Source organism: Phyllobates terribilis, unplaced genomic scaffold (assembly GCF_046119375.1).
Source record: "Phyllobates terribilis strain yellow unplaced genomic scaffold, ASM4611937v1 Scaffold_12__6_contigs__length_324123572, whole genome shotgun sequence".
NCBI classification, from domain to species: domain Eukaryota; kingdom Metazoa; phylum Chordata; class Amphibia; order Anura; family Dendrobatidae; genus Phyllobates; species Phyllobates terribilis.
The window spans coordinates 8,633,551-8,649,889 of record NW_027362772.1 but is presented as its reverse complement, the minus strand read 5'-3'; the positions used below and the strand labels follow the sequence as shown (position 1 = coordinate 8,649,889).

Sequence of the window (16,339 nt, the reverse complement as noted above, 5' to 3'; positions counted from 1 at the left end):
GGTCGCAGTTTTTGGTGGCCTGGATGGCAGAAGGAAGTCATTAAGTGGGTGCGCCAATGTACTGTGTGTGCTAGATCCAAGTCTTCGCATGCTTCTGCTGCGGGGTTGCTTTGCCCTCTGGAGGTTCCTAGTGCACCTTGGACACATCTGGCTATGGACTTTATTACTGACCTTCCCCCCTCTGAAGGTTTCACGGTCATCTGGGTGGTCGTGGACCGTTTTAGCAAGATGTGTCACTTGGTTCCCTTCATCAAACTGCCTTGCGCTAAGACACTCGCTAAGGCCTTTGTCAAGGAAATTGTCAGACTACATGGTGTTCCTACTGACATTGTTTCTGATAGGGGACCTCAGTTCGTGGCTCGTTTTTGGCGTGCCTTTTGTGACAGGTTGGGAGTTCATTTGTCGTTTTCATCTGGATATCATCCTGAGTCTAATGGCCAGACAGAAAGGAAGAACCAGGATGTTGAGCAGTTCTTGCGTTGTTTTGTGGCAGACAATCAAGAGGGGTGGTCTGAGTTTCTGCCACTTGCTGAATTTGCTCTTAACAACCATACATCCTCTTCTGCTGGGTGTTCGCCTTTTTTTTGTTGTTCTGGGAGACATCCGTCTTTTGGGTCATTCTCCAAATTGGTTTCGGCTGTGCCTGAGGAGGAGAGTTTTTCCGGTGATTTGGAGAGAGTTTGGACGGATGTGCGTGGTAATCTTCAGGAGGCCAACAAAAAATCTAAGAGGTACTTTGATAGGAAACGGCAAGAGGTTTTGTTCGCTGTTGGTGACATGGTTTGGTTGTCCTCTAAGAATCTGCGATTGAGGATTCCTTCTAAAAAATTGGGTCCCAAGTTCGTAGGGCCCTTTAAGGTGCTTCAGATAGTTAACCAATCTGCTGTTGGAGGTTCCTATGTCCTGGAAGATTAACCCGGTGTTTCATGTTTCTCTATTGAAAAAAGCTGATGTGTCTGATGGTGACGCCTCTGCCACTGTTCCTCCGGTGGTGGAGGACAGGGAATATGAAATTTCCCGCATCCTAAATTCTAGACGGTATAGAGGGAGTTTGCAGTATCTCGTCGCTTGGAAGGGTTTCGGACCTGAGGATAACTCATGGGTGAGGGCGGATGATGTTTCTGCTTCCAGACTTGTCAGAGCGTTTCACAGGAGGTTTCCTGGTAAGCCTGGGCCTAGGGAATCCGGAGGATCCTCTTAGAAGAGGAGGTACTGTTAGAACTCTCCTGTTAGGTTTTTTTTAGTTTGCTGGTCACATGACCATTTTTGCCTATTTAATCCGGCTCCGCCCTCCTGGTCTTGCTGGACTTCATTGTATTTACTACTCTTGAGCTAGCTTGGTGCTCTGTTGCCGTTCTCTGTTAGTTTTGCTAGGTCTTCTGACCTCTATGCTTTTTGTTGTGTGTTTGTCTTTGACTGCTACAATTTCTGCTAGGAGGTGTCCAACTTATCCCAGTCCCTAGTTCTTGTAGGGATCCCTCCCTCACATCTATAAGTCTTCGTTCAGACTAGCCGAGGACTTTAGCGGGTCTGATCGCAGGATCAGGTTCCCCGTTACATCGTAGGGATCTAGTTTAGTTCTATTGTAGGGACAGTTCTCCTGTCTTTCCTTAGTCCCTGTAGCAGATCATAACAGATTTCATATGTCTTGCACTGAGAAGAGGCTTCCGTTGGGCCACTCTGCCATAAAGGCCCGACTGGTGGAGGGCTGCAGTGATAGTTGACTTTGTGGAACTTTCTCCCATCTCCCTACTGCATCTCTGGAGCTCAGCCACAGTGATCTTGGGGTTCTTCTTTACCTCTTTCACCAAGGCTCTTCTCCCACGATTGCTCAGTTTGGCTGGACGACCAGGTCTAGGAAGACTTCTGGTGGTCTCAAACTTCTTCTATTTAAGGATTATGGAGGCCACTGTGCTCTTAGGAACCTTAAGTAATGCAGACATTCTTTTGTAACCGTGGCCAGATCTGTGCCTTGCCACAATTCTGTCTCTGAGCTCCTTGGGCAGTTCCTTTGAGCTCATGATTCTCATTTGGTCTGACATGCACTGTAAGCTGTGAGGTCTTATATAGACAGGTGTGTGCCTTTCCAAATCAAGTCCTATCAGTTTAATTAAACACAGCTGGACTCCAATGAAGGAGTAGAACCATCTCAAGGAGGATCACAAGGAATGGACAGCATGTCACTTAAATATGAGTGCCTGAGCAAAGGGTCTGAAGACTTATGACCATGTGATATTTCAGTTTTTCTTTATTAATAAATTTGCAAAAATTTCTACATTTTTGTTTTTTTCAGTCAGGATGGGGTGCAGAGTGTACTTTAATGAGAAAAAAATGAATTTTTTAGAATTTACCAAATGGCTGCAATGAAACAAAGAGTGAAAAATTTAAAGGAGTTTGAATACTTTCCGTATCCACGGTATATGGTTTCTGGATTGCTGATTTGTCTGGAATATTGTGTGTAGCTGCCAAAACAGCAGACCCCCTCTCCCACTACAGTGACCCCACTTAGGAAACGATATTCCTCTGGTATTAGAGGTTTAGAATACAAAGGGACATGATGAATTCTAAGTCTTTTCTTTAGACTATGGACTTCTTAGGGTGCCAACCTCCGCAGTCATTCAGTGTTAGTAGTAATAAGGATGAAATAGTAATTATCAATAAACCCCATCCTATTTCCTCTCATCTCCCAATGTGCCCGTCCATCTTTGTTATCATTTTTATTCTATTTCATACAAAGACTTAGAATCCATCACGCCCCTATGTATTCTAAGCCTCTAATCCCACATTTGTTATTATTCCGCCCCCACGATGGGCGTAAAGGCTGCTGGAATAATTATGTCTAACATTCTGGGAGGGTGTCATGACAGAGTCATTCTGGATCCAGCTGTAGAAGGTCGCTGCGCTTGGCTTTGCAGACACCTTTTTGATTCTTTCATCCCTGTAGTGTAGTGCTATTCTTCTCTCGCTAGGACCCAGCAGTGATCTCCTCTTTCTGCTGCTAATTGACACACCCTTGCTTGATATTTAAAAACCCACAGTGTCTCCAGAGAGTCACCGGTGAACTATTTTCCTCTGTTCAGGCCTGGAGTTCTAGCAGTCAGCTAGTTTCTTCTTGGAGTTTCTTGGTGATTAGGGACAATAGGGGAGTCAGGGTGTTGTAAGATCTGCCTAGGGGGTCTCCTCTCTCATTTTCCCTAGTTGTTGGGTTCCCTCATTTTCCCATCGTCATACATTTGGTCCTTCCCTTCTACTTTGAAGAAGCTAGAATATAAGACATATTTTCAGTTGTTTCACACTTTTTTGTTAAGTATATAATTCCACATGTGTCAATTCATAGTTTTGATGCCTTCAGTGTGAATGTACAATTTTCATAGTCATGAAAATACAGAAAAATCTTTAAATGAGAAGGTGTGTCCAAACTTTTGGTCTGTAATGTATCAACCAGATATGGTCGTCATTGTGTCCATGGAGTAAGAGAGAGACAGCACATGTGTCTTGTGATTTTACATCCAGTCCAAGAGGGGTATCTCCAGCCCCCGATGTGGGGGACTGATATCACCAGCCTATTGTATTCTCCCATTTTCCCCCCATCACTAAAGGCCCCGTCACACTTAGGGACCTGTCAGGGATCGTTGCTGCGTCGTTATGTGGTCGCTGGTGAGCTGTCAAACAGGCAGGCTCACCAACAATCAGGGGAGCAGCGACATCGTGGAAAGAATCTTTCCACGATGTCCTGCTCCTGGTTACCAGCCTGCTGGAGCAGGCTGGTAACCATGGTAAGCATCGGGTTACTAGGGGCACACGCGCACCTAGTAACCCGTTGTTTATCATGGTTACGAGCCTGCTAAAGTGAGCGGTAACCTCCCGCTCACTGTAGCAGAGTGGTAACTATGATAAACAACGGGTTACTAGGGGCACGTGTGCCCCTAGTAACCCGATGTTTATCATGGTTACCAGCCTGATCGCTGCTCCCGCTGGTCACACACAGCGATGTGTGCTGACCAGCGGGAGGGCAACGACCAAAAAATGGTCCAGGACACTTTGCAGCGATCAGCGACCTCACAACAGGGGCCTGATCGCTGCAAAGTGTCACACATAGCGACATCGCTGGTGAGGTCGCTGTTGCGTCACCAAAACCGTGACACAGCAGCGATATCGCTAGCGATCTCGCTATGTGAGACGGGGGCTTAAGATCTATGATGAACCCTGGTAACCTCAGCTGATAGGACAGAAGGGAACTGGTTTTACGAGTTGTATACACCACCTTTACACAACTATTGTAAATCTGCTTCTGATTTGTCCAGACTGAGCTTCTGTTCAGAGAAAAGTCCTTCCCCCTCCAGCAAAGCACACGGTCTTATATGCACACATTTTATATATATATATATATATATATATATATATATATATAATAATAATAATATATACTCACACACATGAAAATATTTGTATATATATTATATGTATACTGTGGGGGAAAAAAGTATTTAGTCAGCCCCCAATTGTGCAAGTTCTCCCACTTACAGAGATGAGAGAGGCCTGTAGTTGACATCATAGGTCGACCTCGACTATGAGAGACAAAATGAGAAAACAAATCCTGAAAATCACATTGTCTGATTTGGAAAGAATTTTTTTTAATATACATAAATATACATATATTAAATTTAGATATGAAATGAATATTTGTTATCAAGAGATAATACTCAAATAAAAGCTGCGACACCTTCCCATAATGGCTACAGCCAGAGGGATCAAAAGAGAAAACGTATTCAGAACATACCCCGGCCCCCTCACACCACCCCAACGCCGTATTGCTGATGCTTCGTCAGGGGCACTGTGATTTTCTTGATTTTTTTTGGATATTCTATATCTCAATGTTAAAATTAATCTACTCTTAAAATTATAGACTGTTCATGTCTTTGTCAGTGGGAAAACTTACAAAAACAGCAAGGGATCAAATACTTATTTCCTTCACTGTATATATATATATATATATATATATATATGTAGCGCCGGCGTCCCTGCCCTCTGCTAGGCAGGGACGCTGTTCCCCTCACCTCTCTGCTCCGTGCTCGGCGTCCTCCTCCCGCTCTGCTGGCAGCGCGCGCTCCTTCCCGGCCACTGTGCTTAGGGCGCGCGCGCGCGCTCTCCCTCCCTCTTAAAGGGGCCGCGCGCGCCGTCCTAAGGAGTCCCCGGCCAATGGCCGGAGGACTTGACCATATATAAGGCACCTCCTCCAAAATGGAGGTGCCCGAGCAATGTTGTTTGCACCTGTGTCTCACCTGTGCTTCAGCCCTCAGGTCCCGTTGCCAGTTTCCTGCCAGTTACCTGCCAGATTCTTGCCTGATTACTTGTTACCTGCCCGCTAGCCTGTGGTCCGACGGTCTGCCTTACTAATCCTGTCAGTCTGTCTAAGGACCAGCCTGCCCGCTCACCTGGGAGCGCACTTCAGCTACCTGCCTGCTTGCCTGAGGTCCGACGGTCTGCCTTCCAACTCCTGTCAGTCTGTCTATGGACCAGCTTGCCGCTCACCTGGGAGCGCATATCTGCTACCTGCCTGCTAGCCTACCAGGAGGCTCCGCCGTCACGTGCTGTGACCACCTGCCTGTCCAGTGACTCCTGCCCGCTCACCTGGGAGCGCTCATCTGCTACCTGTCTGCTAGCCTACCTGGAGGCTCCGCCGTCACGTGCTGTGACCATCTGCCTGTCCAGTGACTCCTGCCCGCTCACCTGGGAGCGCTCATCTGCTACCTGTCTGCTAGCCTACCAGGAGGCTCCGCCGTCACGTGCTGTGACCACCAGCCCGTTCACCTAGAGACTGCCCCGGTCACTTGCCGTGACCACCAGCCCGTTCACCCAAAGACTGCCTCGGTCACTTGCCGTGACCTCCAGCCCGTTCCCTCAGAGACTGTCCCGTTCACTCAGAGACTGTCCCGTTCACCTGCTGAGTCTTCCAACCCGTCTTCCCTGGTTGCCACCCGCTCCCTTACAAGGACCGCCCCCTTGTATAGTAGCTCTGAGGTTCCGCCTCCCAGACCCGTTACAGTTTGCTCGGGCCATGGAACCCGGTGGCACCCAAGCTCCCTCGCTCTCGGACCTCTGTCTTGAACTGTCCCGTCAGAGGTCCCAACAGGAGTCCATCCTGGGTCACCTGCGGAATGTCAATACTCGCCTGAACACTCTGTCTGATCCACCAACAACCTCCGCCAGTGCCATATCTTGCAATCCGGCAGCTCCGCTGCCCACTAATACCATGGTATCCTACCCCGGACCCCGGCTTTCTGCACCTCCTCGCTTCGGAGGCGACTCCGTTCAGGCTCGGGGCTTCATAAATCAGTGCACCCTGCACTTTGAACTTTTGTCCCACCAGTTTAACTCCGACCGGGCCAAAATTGCCTTCATCATGTCCCATCTCACCGGGGAGGCCCTGGCCTGGCTAAATCCTCTATGGGAGAGAGGAGACCCCCTGGTGTCCAACTTGCCTGCTTTTCTCACGGCTTTCCGGAAAGTCTTCGACGAACCCGGACGGAAGACCTCATCTGCATCATCGTTGCTACGCCTCCGTCAGGAAAGTCTCACCGTGGGCCAATATGCCATACGGTTCCGTACCCTTGCCTCGGAGCTGGCCTGGGATAACGACGCTCTGGTTTCCGTCTTCTGGGAGGGTCTGTCCGGCCGTATTAAAGATGAACTTGCCGGTCGGGACATTCCTACCACTCTCGATGACTTAATAACTCTTGCCACCCGGATTGACCTACGGTTCCAGGAGCGTGCCAGAGAGGTCACCCGTGAGAGGAGGTTACCACGTCTAGCTCCTACTTTTCAGAAACCCGTCACTCCTTCTGTCTTTAACCAGGTACACCCTCCTGAGCCTATGCAGGTCGACCAGACCAAGATGGTCAAGACCCGTCAGGACTTACGCCGTGCCGAGGGGACCTGCTTCTACTGTGGCAGTAAGGAGCACCGGATCCGTGCCTGCCCGGAGAGGTCGGGAAACGCCTGTGTCTAGGTTCGCTCAGAGAGGTCCACCTAGACAAGAATAAATCCTCTCCATCCCTGCTGTTGTCAGTTTCTATCGTCTACGGGGAGAACCGTTCTTTCGAACTAGCCCAACTGGACTCTGGAGCAGCCGGGAATCTTATTTCACAGTCCCTGGTAGAGAAATACCGCATCCCCACCAAACCTCTGGTTGTACCCTTGTCTGTTGCTGCCGTGGATGGGGGTCTCTTACCACGCCCCATCCAACTCATCACCGAATCCATTACTCTGCAGGTGGGAATGCTGCATTCTGAGAGTATCTCCTTTCATGTTCTGCCTGGACTCTCTCACGCCCTCTTGCTAGGCCTACCTTGGCTCCAGAAACATGCACCCGTTCTTGACTGGCAGACCGGAGAAGTCCTTCGCTGGGGACAGGGCTGCCATAAGACCTGTCTGGTTCCCGTTCATCCCGTCCGTCCTTCTCCTACCCCAGCTAATCTACCTGGACTTCCGATTCCTTATTGGTCTTATGCTGATGTCTTTAATAAAAAGGAGGCAGAGCCACTACCCCCTCATAGACCATACGACTGCCCTATCGACCTGTTACCTGGTACTTCTCCTCCCCGTGGGCGTATTTATCCATTATCCGCTGCTGAGACTCGGTCGATGTCCGAATATATTGAGGAGAATCTGGCCAGGGGATTCATCCGGAAATCTACCTCCCCGGCGGGAGCAGGCTTCTTTTTCGTCAAAAAGAAGGACGGCTCTCTCCGTCCCTGTATAGACTATAGAGGCCTTAACCAGATCACGGTGAAGAATAAGTACCCCCTTCCGCTCATTCCGGAGTTATTTGATCGTCTGAGGGGGGCTAGAATCTTCACCAAACTGGACCTCCGTGGGGCGTACAACCTGGTTCGTATTCGTCAGGGGGATGAATGGAAGACGGCATTCAACACCCGGGACGGTCACTATGAATATCTGGTAATGCCCTTTGGCCTCTGTAACGCTCCTGCCGTCTTTCAAGAGTTGGTCAATGACATCTTCCGGGACCTTCTCTACTCCTGCATAGTGGTGTACCTGGACGACATCTTGGTCTTCTCTCCGGATCTCCAGACTCACCGGAGGGATGTTCGTCAGGTCCTGCTCAGGCTCAGGCAGAACCATCTCTACGCTAAATATGAGAAGTGCCTCTTTGAGCAGACCTCGCTTCCGTTTCTGGGCTACATTATCTCTCAGACCGGCCTACAAATGGATCCTGAGAAACTGTCTGCCATCGAGAAATGGCCCCGACCAGAGGGGTTGAAGGCTATTCAACGGTTCCTGGGCTTCGCCAACTATTACCGCCTCTTCATCCCGCACTTCTCTTCCCGGACTGCCCCAATTTCCGCGCTCACCCGTAAGGGTACTAATCCCAAAGAGTGGCCGCCCGAAGCAGAGGAGGCCTTTCTTTCCCTAAAACAGGCCTTCTCTTCCGCCCCGGTGCTGCATCGCCCGGACGGCAACAAGCAGTTCTTCCTGGAAGTTGACGCCTCCTCCTCTGGAGCCGGAGCGGTACTTACTCAAAAATCATCTTCCGGGAGAATGGTAACTTGTGGCTTCTTCTCCAAACTCTTCTCCTCTTCTGAGCGCAATTATTCCATAGGAGACCGAGAGTTATTGGCCATCAAACTGGCATTGGAGGAGTGGCGTTACCTGCTCGAGGGGGCTCTTCACCCGGTAATAATTTACACTGACCACAAGAACTTGGCTTACCTCCAGCATGCCCAGAGACTTAACCCGCGCCAAGCCCGGTGGTCCTTGTTTTTTGCTCGCTTTGATTTTGTTCTTCATTTTCGCCCGGCTGACAAAAACGTCAAAGCAGACGCCTTGTCCCGATCCTTTCTGGTGTCCGATCTCGAGGAAGAACCTAAACATATCATTGATCCCGCCAGAGTAATGCAAGTGGCTCCCGTGAGTCTAAATCGTCTCCCTCCCGGTAAGACGTTTGTTTCAGTACCTGATCGGGAGAAGATCCTACACTGGGGTCATTCGTCTAAACTAGCTGGCCACGCCGGTCAGAAGAAGACCCTCCAGCTTATTGCCCGGCACTACTGGTGGCCTACCCTGCACAAGGACGTAATAGACTTTGTTTCTGTCTGTGTGTCCTGCGCCCGCAACAAAGTCCCGAGACACCTGCCAGCCGGTCGCCTCCTTCCGCTTCCTGTGCCTGCTGCCCCCTGGCAGCATATTGCTATGGACTTTATAACTGATCTCCCAGTCTCTGCCGGTTGTACGGTCATTTGGGTGGTCGCTGACCGCTTTTCCAAGATGGCTCACTTTATTCCTCTGCCAGGCCTCCCGTCTGCACCCGAGCAGGCTAAAGACTTTATCCGCCATATCTTCCGTCTTCATGGCCTGCCCCTCCACATCGTGTCGGATCGTGGGGTACAGTTCACCTCACGTTTCTGGAGAGCCACTTGTAAACTGCTAGACGTCACCCTGGACTTCTCTTCAGCTTACCACCCACAGTCCAATGGTCAAGTGGAGCGGATCAATCAGAACCTGACCAGTTACCTCCGGCACTTCGTTAATGCCCATCATTCTGACTGGGTGGATCTCCTACCATGGGCCGAGTTCTCTTATAATAATCACCAGAGCGAATCCTCCTCCAAATCCCCGTTTTTTGTAGTCTTCGGTCAGCACCCTCGGATTCCTTTTCCTGTCTCCACCTCTGTGGACAACCCGGCTGCGGAATCTCTCGTTAGCAAATTTTCCTCCATTTGGGAGAGTACCCGATCCGCACTCCTTCAGTCGTCCGAACGGATGAAAAGACACGCTGACAAAAAACGCCTGGATCCTCCACAATTTCGTCCTGGAGATAAAGTCTGGCTCTCATCTAAATATGTCCGACTCAAGATACCTTCTTACAAGTTAGGGCCTCGGTTCATCGGTCCTCTGGAGGTCATCAGTCAGATCAACCCGGTGGCCTATAAATTGAAACTCCCGGCCAACTTACGGATCCCTAACTCTTTCCATGTATCTCTCCTCAAACCTGTGGTTCTTAACTCTTTTTCCAAGTCTACAGGTACGCCTCCTGCTCCGGTTTCTGCTGAGGACGAGTTTGAGGTAGAGAACATTCTTGCCACCAAAAGGGTAAGAGGAAAGACCTTTTTTCTAGTAGATTGGAAGGGGTTTGGTCCTGAGGAGAGAACGTGGGAGCCCCGGGAGAACATCCATGCCCCTCTCATCCTAGCTAAATTTTTGTCTGGCCTAAAAAAGGGGGGGCCTAAAGGGGGGGGTACTGTAGCGCCGGCGTCCCTGCCCTCTGCTAGGCAGGGACGCTGTTCCCCTCACCTCTCTGCTCCGTGCTCGGCGTCCTCCTCCCGCTCTGCTGGCAGCGCGCGCTCCTTCCCGGCCACTGTGCTTAGGGCGCGCGCGCTCTCCCTCCCTCTTAAAGGGGCCGCGCGCGCCGTCCTAAGGAGTCCCCGGCCAATGGCCGGAGGACTTGACCATATATAAGGCACCTCCTCCAAAATGGAGGTGCCCGAGCAATGTTGTTTGCACCTGTGTCTCACCTGTGCTTCAGCCCTCAGGTCCCGTTGCCAGTTTCCTGCCAGTTACCTGCCAGATTCTTGCCTGATTACTTGTTACCTGCCCGCTAGCCTGTGGTCCGACGGTCTGCCTTACTAATCCTGTCAGTCTGTCTAAGGACCAGCCTGCCCGCTCACCTGGGAGCGCACTTCAGCTACCTGCCTGCTTGCCTGAGGTCCGACGGTCTGCCTTTTAACTCCTGTCAGTCTGTCTATGGACCAGCTTGCCGCTCACCTGGGAGCGCATATCTGCTACCTGCCTGCTAGCCTACCAGGAGGCTCCGCCGTCACGTGCTGTGACCACCTGCCTGTCCAGTGACTCCTGCCCGCTCACCTGGGAGCGCTCATCTGCTACCTGTCTGCTAGCCTACCTGGAGGCTCCGCCGTCACGTGCTGTGACCATCTGCCTGTCCAGTGACTCCTGCCCGCTCACCTGGGAGCGCTCATCTGCTACCTGTCTGCTAGCCTACCAGGAGGCTCCGCCGTCACGTGCTGTGACCACCAGCCCGTTCACCTAGAGACTGCCCCGGTCACTTGCCGTGACCACCAGCCCGTTCACCCAGAGACTGCCTCGGTCACTTGCCGTGACCTCCAGCCCGTTCCCTCAGAGACTGTCCCGTTCACCTGCTGAGTCTTCCAACCCGTCTTCCCTGGTTGCCACCCGCTCCCTTACAAGGACCGCCCCCTTGTATAGTAGCTCTGAGGTTCCGCCTCCCAGACCCGTTACAATATATATATATACAGTATATACATATATATATATATATATATATATATATATATACATACACACACACACACACACACACACACACACACACACACACACACTGCTCAGAAAAACAAAGGGAGCACTCAACACATCCTAGATCTGAATGAATGAAATCTTCTCACTGAATACTTTGTTCTGTAGAAAGCTGAATGTGCTGACAACAAAATCACACAAAAATCATCAATGGAAATCACATTTATTAATGATAATAATAATCTTTATTTTTATATAGCGCTAACATATTCCGCAGCGCTTTACATACATTATCGTCGCTGTCCCCATCGGGGCTCACAATCTAAATTCCCTATCAGTATGTCTTTATTAACCAATGGAGGCCTGGATTTGGAGTCACCCCCAAAATTAAAGTGGAAAAACGCACTACAGGCTGATCCAACTTTGATGTAATGTCCTTAAAACAAGTCACAATGAGGCTCAGTATTGTGTGTGGCCTCCAAGTGCCTGTATGGCCTCCCTACAACGCCTGCGCATGCTCCTGATGAGGTTGCGGATGGTCTCCTGTGGGATCTCCTCCCAGACCTGGACTAAAGCATCCGCCAACTCCTGGACAGTCTGTGGTGCAACGTTGGTGGATGGAGCGACACATGATGTCCCAGATGTGCTCAATCGGATTCAGGTCTGGGGAACGGGTGGGCCAGTCCATAGCTTCAATGCCTTCATCTTACAGAAACTGCTGACACACTCCAGCCACATGAGGTCTGGCATTGTCTTGTATTAGGAGGAACCCAGAGCCAACCGCACTAGCATATGGTCTCACAAGGGGTCTGAGGATCTCATCTCGGTACCTAATGGCAGTCAGGCTACCTCTGGCGAGCACATGGAGGGCTGTGCGGCCCTCCAAAGAAATGCCACCCCACACCATTACTGACCCACTGCCAAGCCGGTCATGCTGAAGGATGCTGCAGACAGCAGATCGCTCTCCACGGCGTCTCCAGACTCTGTCACGTCTGTCACATGTGCTCAGTGTGAACCTGCTTTCATCCGTGAAGAGCACAGTGTCCTGCACGGTCTTGGGCTGTGAGCACAACCCCCATCTGTGGACGTCGGGCCCTCATACCACCCTCATGGAGTCGGTTTCTAACCGTTTGTGCAGACACATGCACATTTGTGGCCTGCTGGAGGTCATTTTGCAGGGCTCTGGTAGTGCTCTTCCTGTTCCTCCTTGCACAAAGACGGAGGTAGCGGTTCTGCTGCTGGGTTGTTGCCTTTCTACGGCCCCCTCCACGTCTCCTGGTGTACTTGTCTGTCTCCTGATAGCGCCTCCAGCCTCTGGACACTACGCTGACAGACACAGCAAACCTTCTTGTCACAACTCGCATTGATGTGCCATCCTGGATGAGCTGCACTACCTGAGCAACTTCTGTGGGTTGCAGAGTCCGTCTCATGCTACTACGAGTGTAAAAGCACAGCCAACATTCAAAAGTGACAAAAATATCAGCCAGAAAGCATTGGTACTGAGATGTGGTCTGTGGTCCCCACCTGCAGAACCACTCCTTTATTGAGGGTGTCTTGATAATTGCCAATAATTTCCATCTATTGTCTATTCCATTTGCACAACAGCATGTGAAATTGATTGTCAATCAGTGTTGCTTCCTAAGTGGACAGTTTTATTTCACAGAAGTTTGATTTACTTGGAGTTATATTCTGTTAAGTGTTCCCTTTATTTTTTTGAGCAGTGTAGTATGGTTGGGTAGTAGTTAATAATTTCTATATATTTTATATATATAATAGAATATAATTTATATATATTTCGCATTTATAGATCGATATTTTGAGAGATATTTTCTTATATCTTATTATGCATTTATACTATGATCTCATATAATCGTGTTATACTTCATGCTTCACTGTTCTCTGTGGTGTCCTCGCTGGCCGTATTAATCTATGCTCCATGACATGCGGTCACGTGGTTCCCCATGTGCTTGCTGCATGATGGATCATATGACGCGTTTGCCATGGATGCTGCGGTGTAGCAGTGATTGCCATGTGTCATGCCACGCCCTCCCCACACCCATTGGCCGAGAGACTACACACCCCCTTTTCTATTGGCTCAAGGGTCCTTTTTAAACCCTACCCACCTTCATTGACCCCACCTCTTGATGAAGGCAGCCGTGCCGAAACGCGCATCAGGGTGAGCGCAATTGAGGAGCGTGTTCACATCCACTGGCTGTAAGTATTCTATAGGGTTCATGCTACACTCTTTTTGCTGCCGTTCTTTAATCTTTTTTCCTACTTAGGTGCATTTTCTAGGCTTTAATATGTATTAGGATATACTTTTACCCTTTAGCCTAAGAGGTCAGGGCAGTGATACCACTTATAAAGATCTGCTGTCCCTGGTATGAGCTATCTATATTAGTACCTATATATAGACAGCGGTATGACTAACCTCTTATATAGCAACTACTTCTGACCTACCTCACAAGCACCTGCACTTTTATTGAATGCTTCACTGCATTTTAACAATATATTCTTATTTTTTGGCATCCCAATTATGTATTTACATCAGAAAAGAATCATGTTAATTTGTCTCATGCTCCTCATTAGTCTCCTCCATTGTTTTACTATTAACTGTCTCTGTCATTCATATTTTTTTCCTGTATAAATTATAATTAATAACATTTTGTAATTTTTTCACTATTATATGGGACTCTGACTTGAAGTTTTTTCCTTGTTTCTTATGTATGGAGGAGGATGTGGGGCCCATTATACTGTATACTGGTTGGCCCACGACTTTGTCAAAGTTTTCATGTTGTGAGTTTTACATTCCTGATGTAGAATCAGTCTGGGTAAATGTACATGGACAAGGCAATAATGGAAAGCTGCTAATTGGAGTTTGCTGCAAGCCTCCTAATATAGCTGAACACGTAGAGGATGAAAAGCTGCAACAAATTAAAAAGGCAACAAAAACAAGTCATGGTGAAAAGTGTTGGCTTGAAATTGTTCCAGAAAATGAAGTAATTCTCCCAGAAAATTATCGCAATTACATGTTTTGTTATACACGTTTATTTCCATTGCGTGTATTGGAATAACACAAGAAAACTGAGAAAATAAGGCAAATTGAACATAATTTCACAGAAAATAGGCCGGATAAAATTGTTGGCACCTTGCCAAAATTGTGGGTAAATAACTTTGTTTCAAGCATGTGAAGCTTGTTCAAACGCAATTGTGGCAAGTAACAGGTGTGGGCAATATGAAAATCACAACTAAAACTAGATAAAAAAGGGAGAAGTTGATTCAATCTTTGCATTGTGTGCATATGTGTGCCACACTAAGCATGGAGAAAACAGAAAAAGGAGAAGAGAACTGTCTGAGGACTTGAGAACCAAAATTGTTGAAAAATATCAACAATTTCAAGGTTATAAGTCCATCTTTAGGGATCCGCATGTTCCTTTGTCCAAGGTGCGCAGCATAATCAATAAATTTACAACCCATACAGTGCCTAGTGTCAGAAAGCTGGGTTTGCATCCTAGGTCATGGCTCTTCATACTTTACTTTCCCCTTGTTGACAGTGTGTTGCAGCCTCCCCTCTGGTTCCTCCGGAGGTATGAGAAACTCCTCAACGGCTTATTAGGGAGTTAGGTCTGTGGTGGCGTTTTTAGTTGTGCAGCTAGGGCCTTTCTTGTCTGTACAGAGACTAGTTGTGTGTAGTTGCAGCATTCTCCCCTGTGTGGGTTCTCCGGTGGTTATCAAGATGCGCGTTCTGGTTAAAACATTTTCAATATTCTGAACATGGAAAATGCTTCTCCCCTGTGTGAGTTCTCTGATGTTTGATAAGAGTTGATTTGTCTGTAAAACATTTCCCACATTCTGAACATGAAAATGGCTTGTCTCCTGTATGAGTTCTCTGATGGTTGATAAGAATTGATTTCTCTGTAAAACATTTTCCACATTCTGAACAAGGAAAAGGCTTGTCCCCTGTGTGAGTTCTCTGATGTGTGATAAGAGTTGATTTCTTTGCAAAACATTTCCCACAATCTGAACATGAAAATGGTTTCTCTCCTGTGTGAGTTATCTCATGCCTATCAAGATTTGATTTCCGATTAAAACATCTCTGACACTTGGAGCAAGAAAATCTATTCTTCACTGTGTGAATTTTTTGATGTTTAAGAAAAGACTTTTTCAGAGGAAAACTATTTCCATATTCTGAATGTGAAAATGGTTTCTTTGCATTAGTAGTTCGTTTTTTAATGCTTATTTTGTGACTTTGACTTTCCTTAGTAGTCGGTAATGAATCAGAAGACAGGACCTGTTTCATAGGATCAGATGATTGATCTTTGCTGTGAAGGGATGATGGTAAATCTGGAGTAATGGCATTCACTTCAATTGTATCCTGTGGGATCTGAAGATCATCTGATTTAGAAATTGAAGATGTCAGCTGTCCCTCTGATCTCCGGGTACAGATATCTGCCAAGAATAAAACTAATTATTATTTTTTAATAAAAAATCCTTGAATTTTATATTTTTGAACATTTCTACTTAAACTGTCTGTAAATAAAGGCAGGTTATATAAAAAAAATTCACTTATTCACCAGGACAATGACCATCTAATAGAAAACCTCATAGGATGAACCAGTGGAGCGTGGTGTTCAACTGTTTGTTCATTCTGCCTCCCCAATATAGAGTAAAAGGCGTAGGCTCTGTCCAGCCACTAAGATTAGGTAGCCTGGGACCAGTAGTACCATCCAGTCTGGCGGTATGGGTGTGTGTGCTGTCCAGCTGGAGTAATCTGCTCCCTACTTCAGCCATTTGGAAAGCACCGCACCCTACTAAAGCTGGAAGCATATTGCCGGAAGCTGCCAGATCCAGCCTTGTTGTCCTCTGGTTCAGTCCTCTGTGCTCAGCTCACGGCTTGTGTATTTGGTTCCTGTTGTGACCTCGGCCCGTTTACTGACTACTCTTGTATCTTCTGATTTTGTACATTCTCTGCCCTCCTGGTTGTGACCCGGCTACCTGACTATTCTTCCCATCTCACTCCACAGAACAGCAGGTAACACCGTGGCCC

The 16,339-nt window shown here is 48.2% G+C and overlaps 2 protein-coding genes across 2 annotated transcripts in view; both read right to left on the bottom strand.

The window, feature by feature from the left end:
- LOC141171879 (uncharacterized) overlaps nucleotides 1–16,339 on the bottom strand; it is a 307,194-nt gene that overhangs the window by 27,744 nt on the left and 263,111 nt on the right. The gene's annotated exons all lie outside the window — the stretch shown is intronic.
- LOC141171883 (uncharacterized) overlaps nucleotides 14,424–16,339 on the bottom strand; it is a 35,725-nt gene continuing 33,809 nt past the window's right edge. Inside the window, exon 8 of the mRNA XM_073655520.1 lies at nucleotides 14,424–15,741. Coding sequence (XP_073511621.1) covers nucleotides 15,053–15,741 — 689 coding nt within the window. The 3' untranslated portion in view covers nucleotides 14,424–15,052. The remainder of the gene's footprint in view (nucleotides 15,742–16,339) is intronic.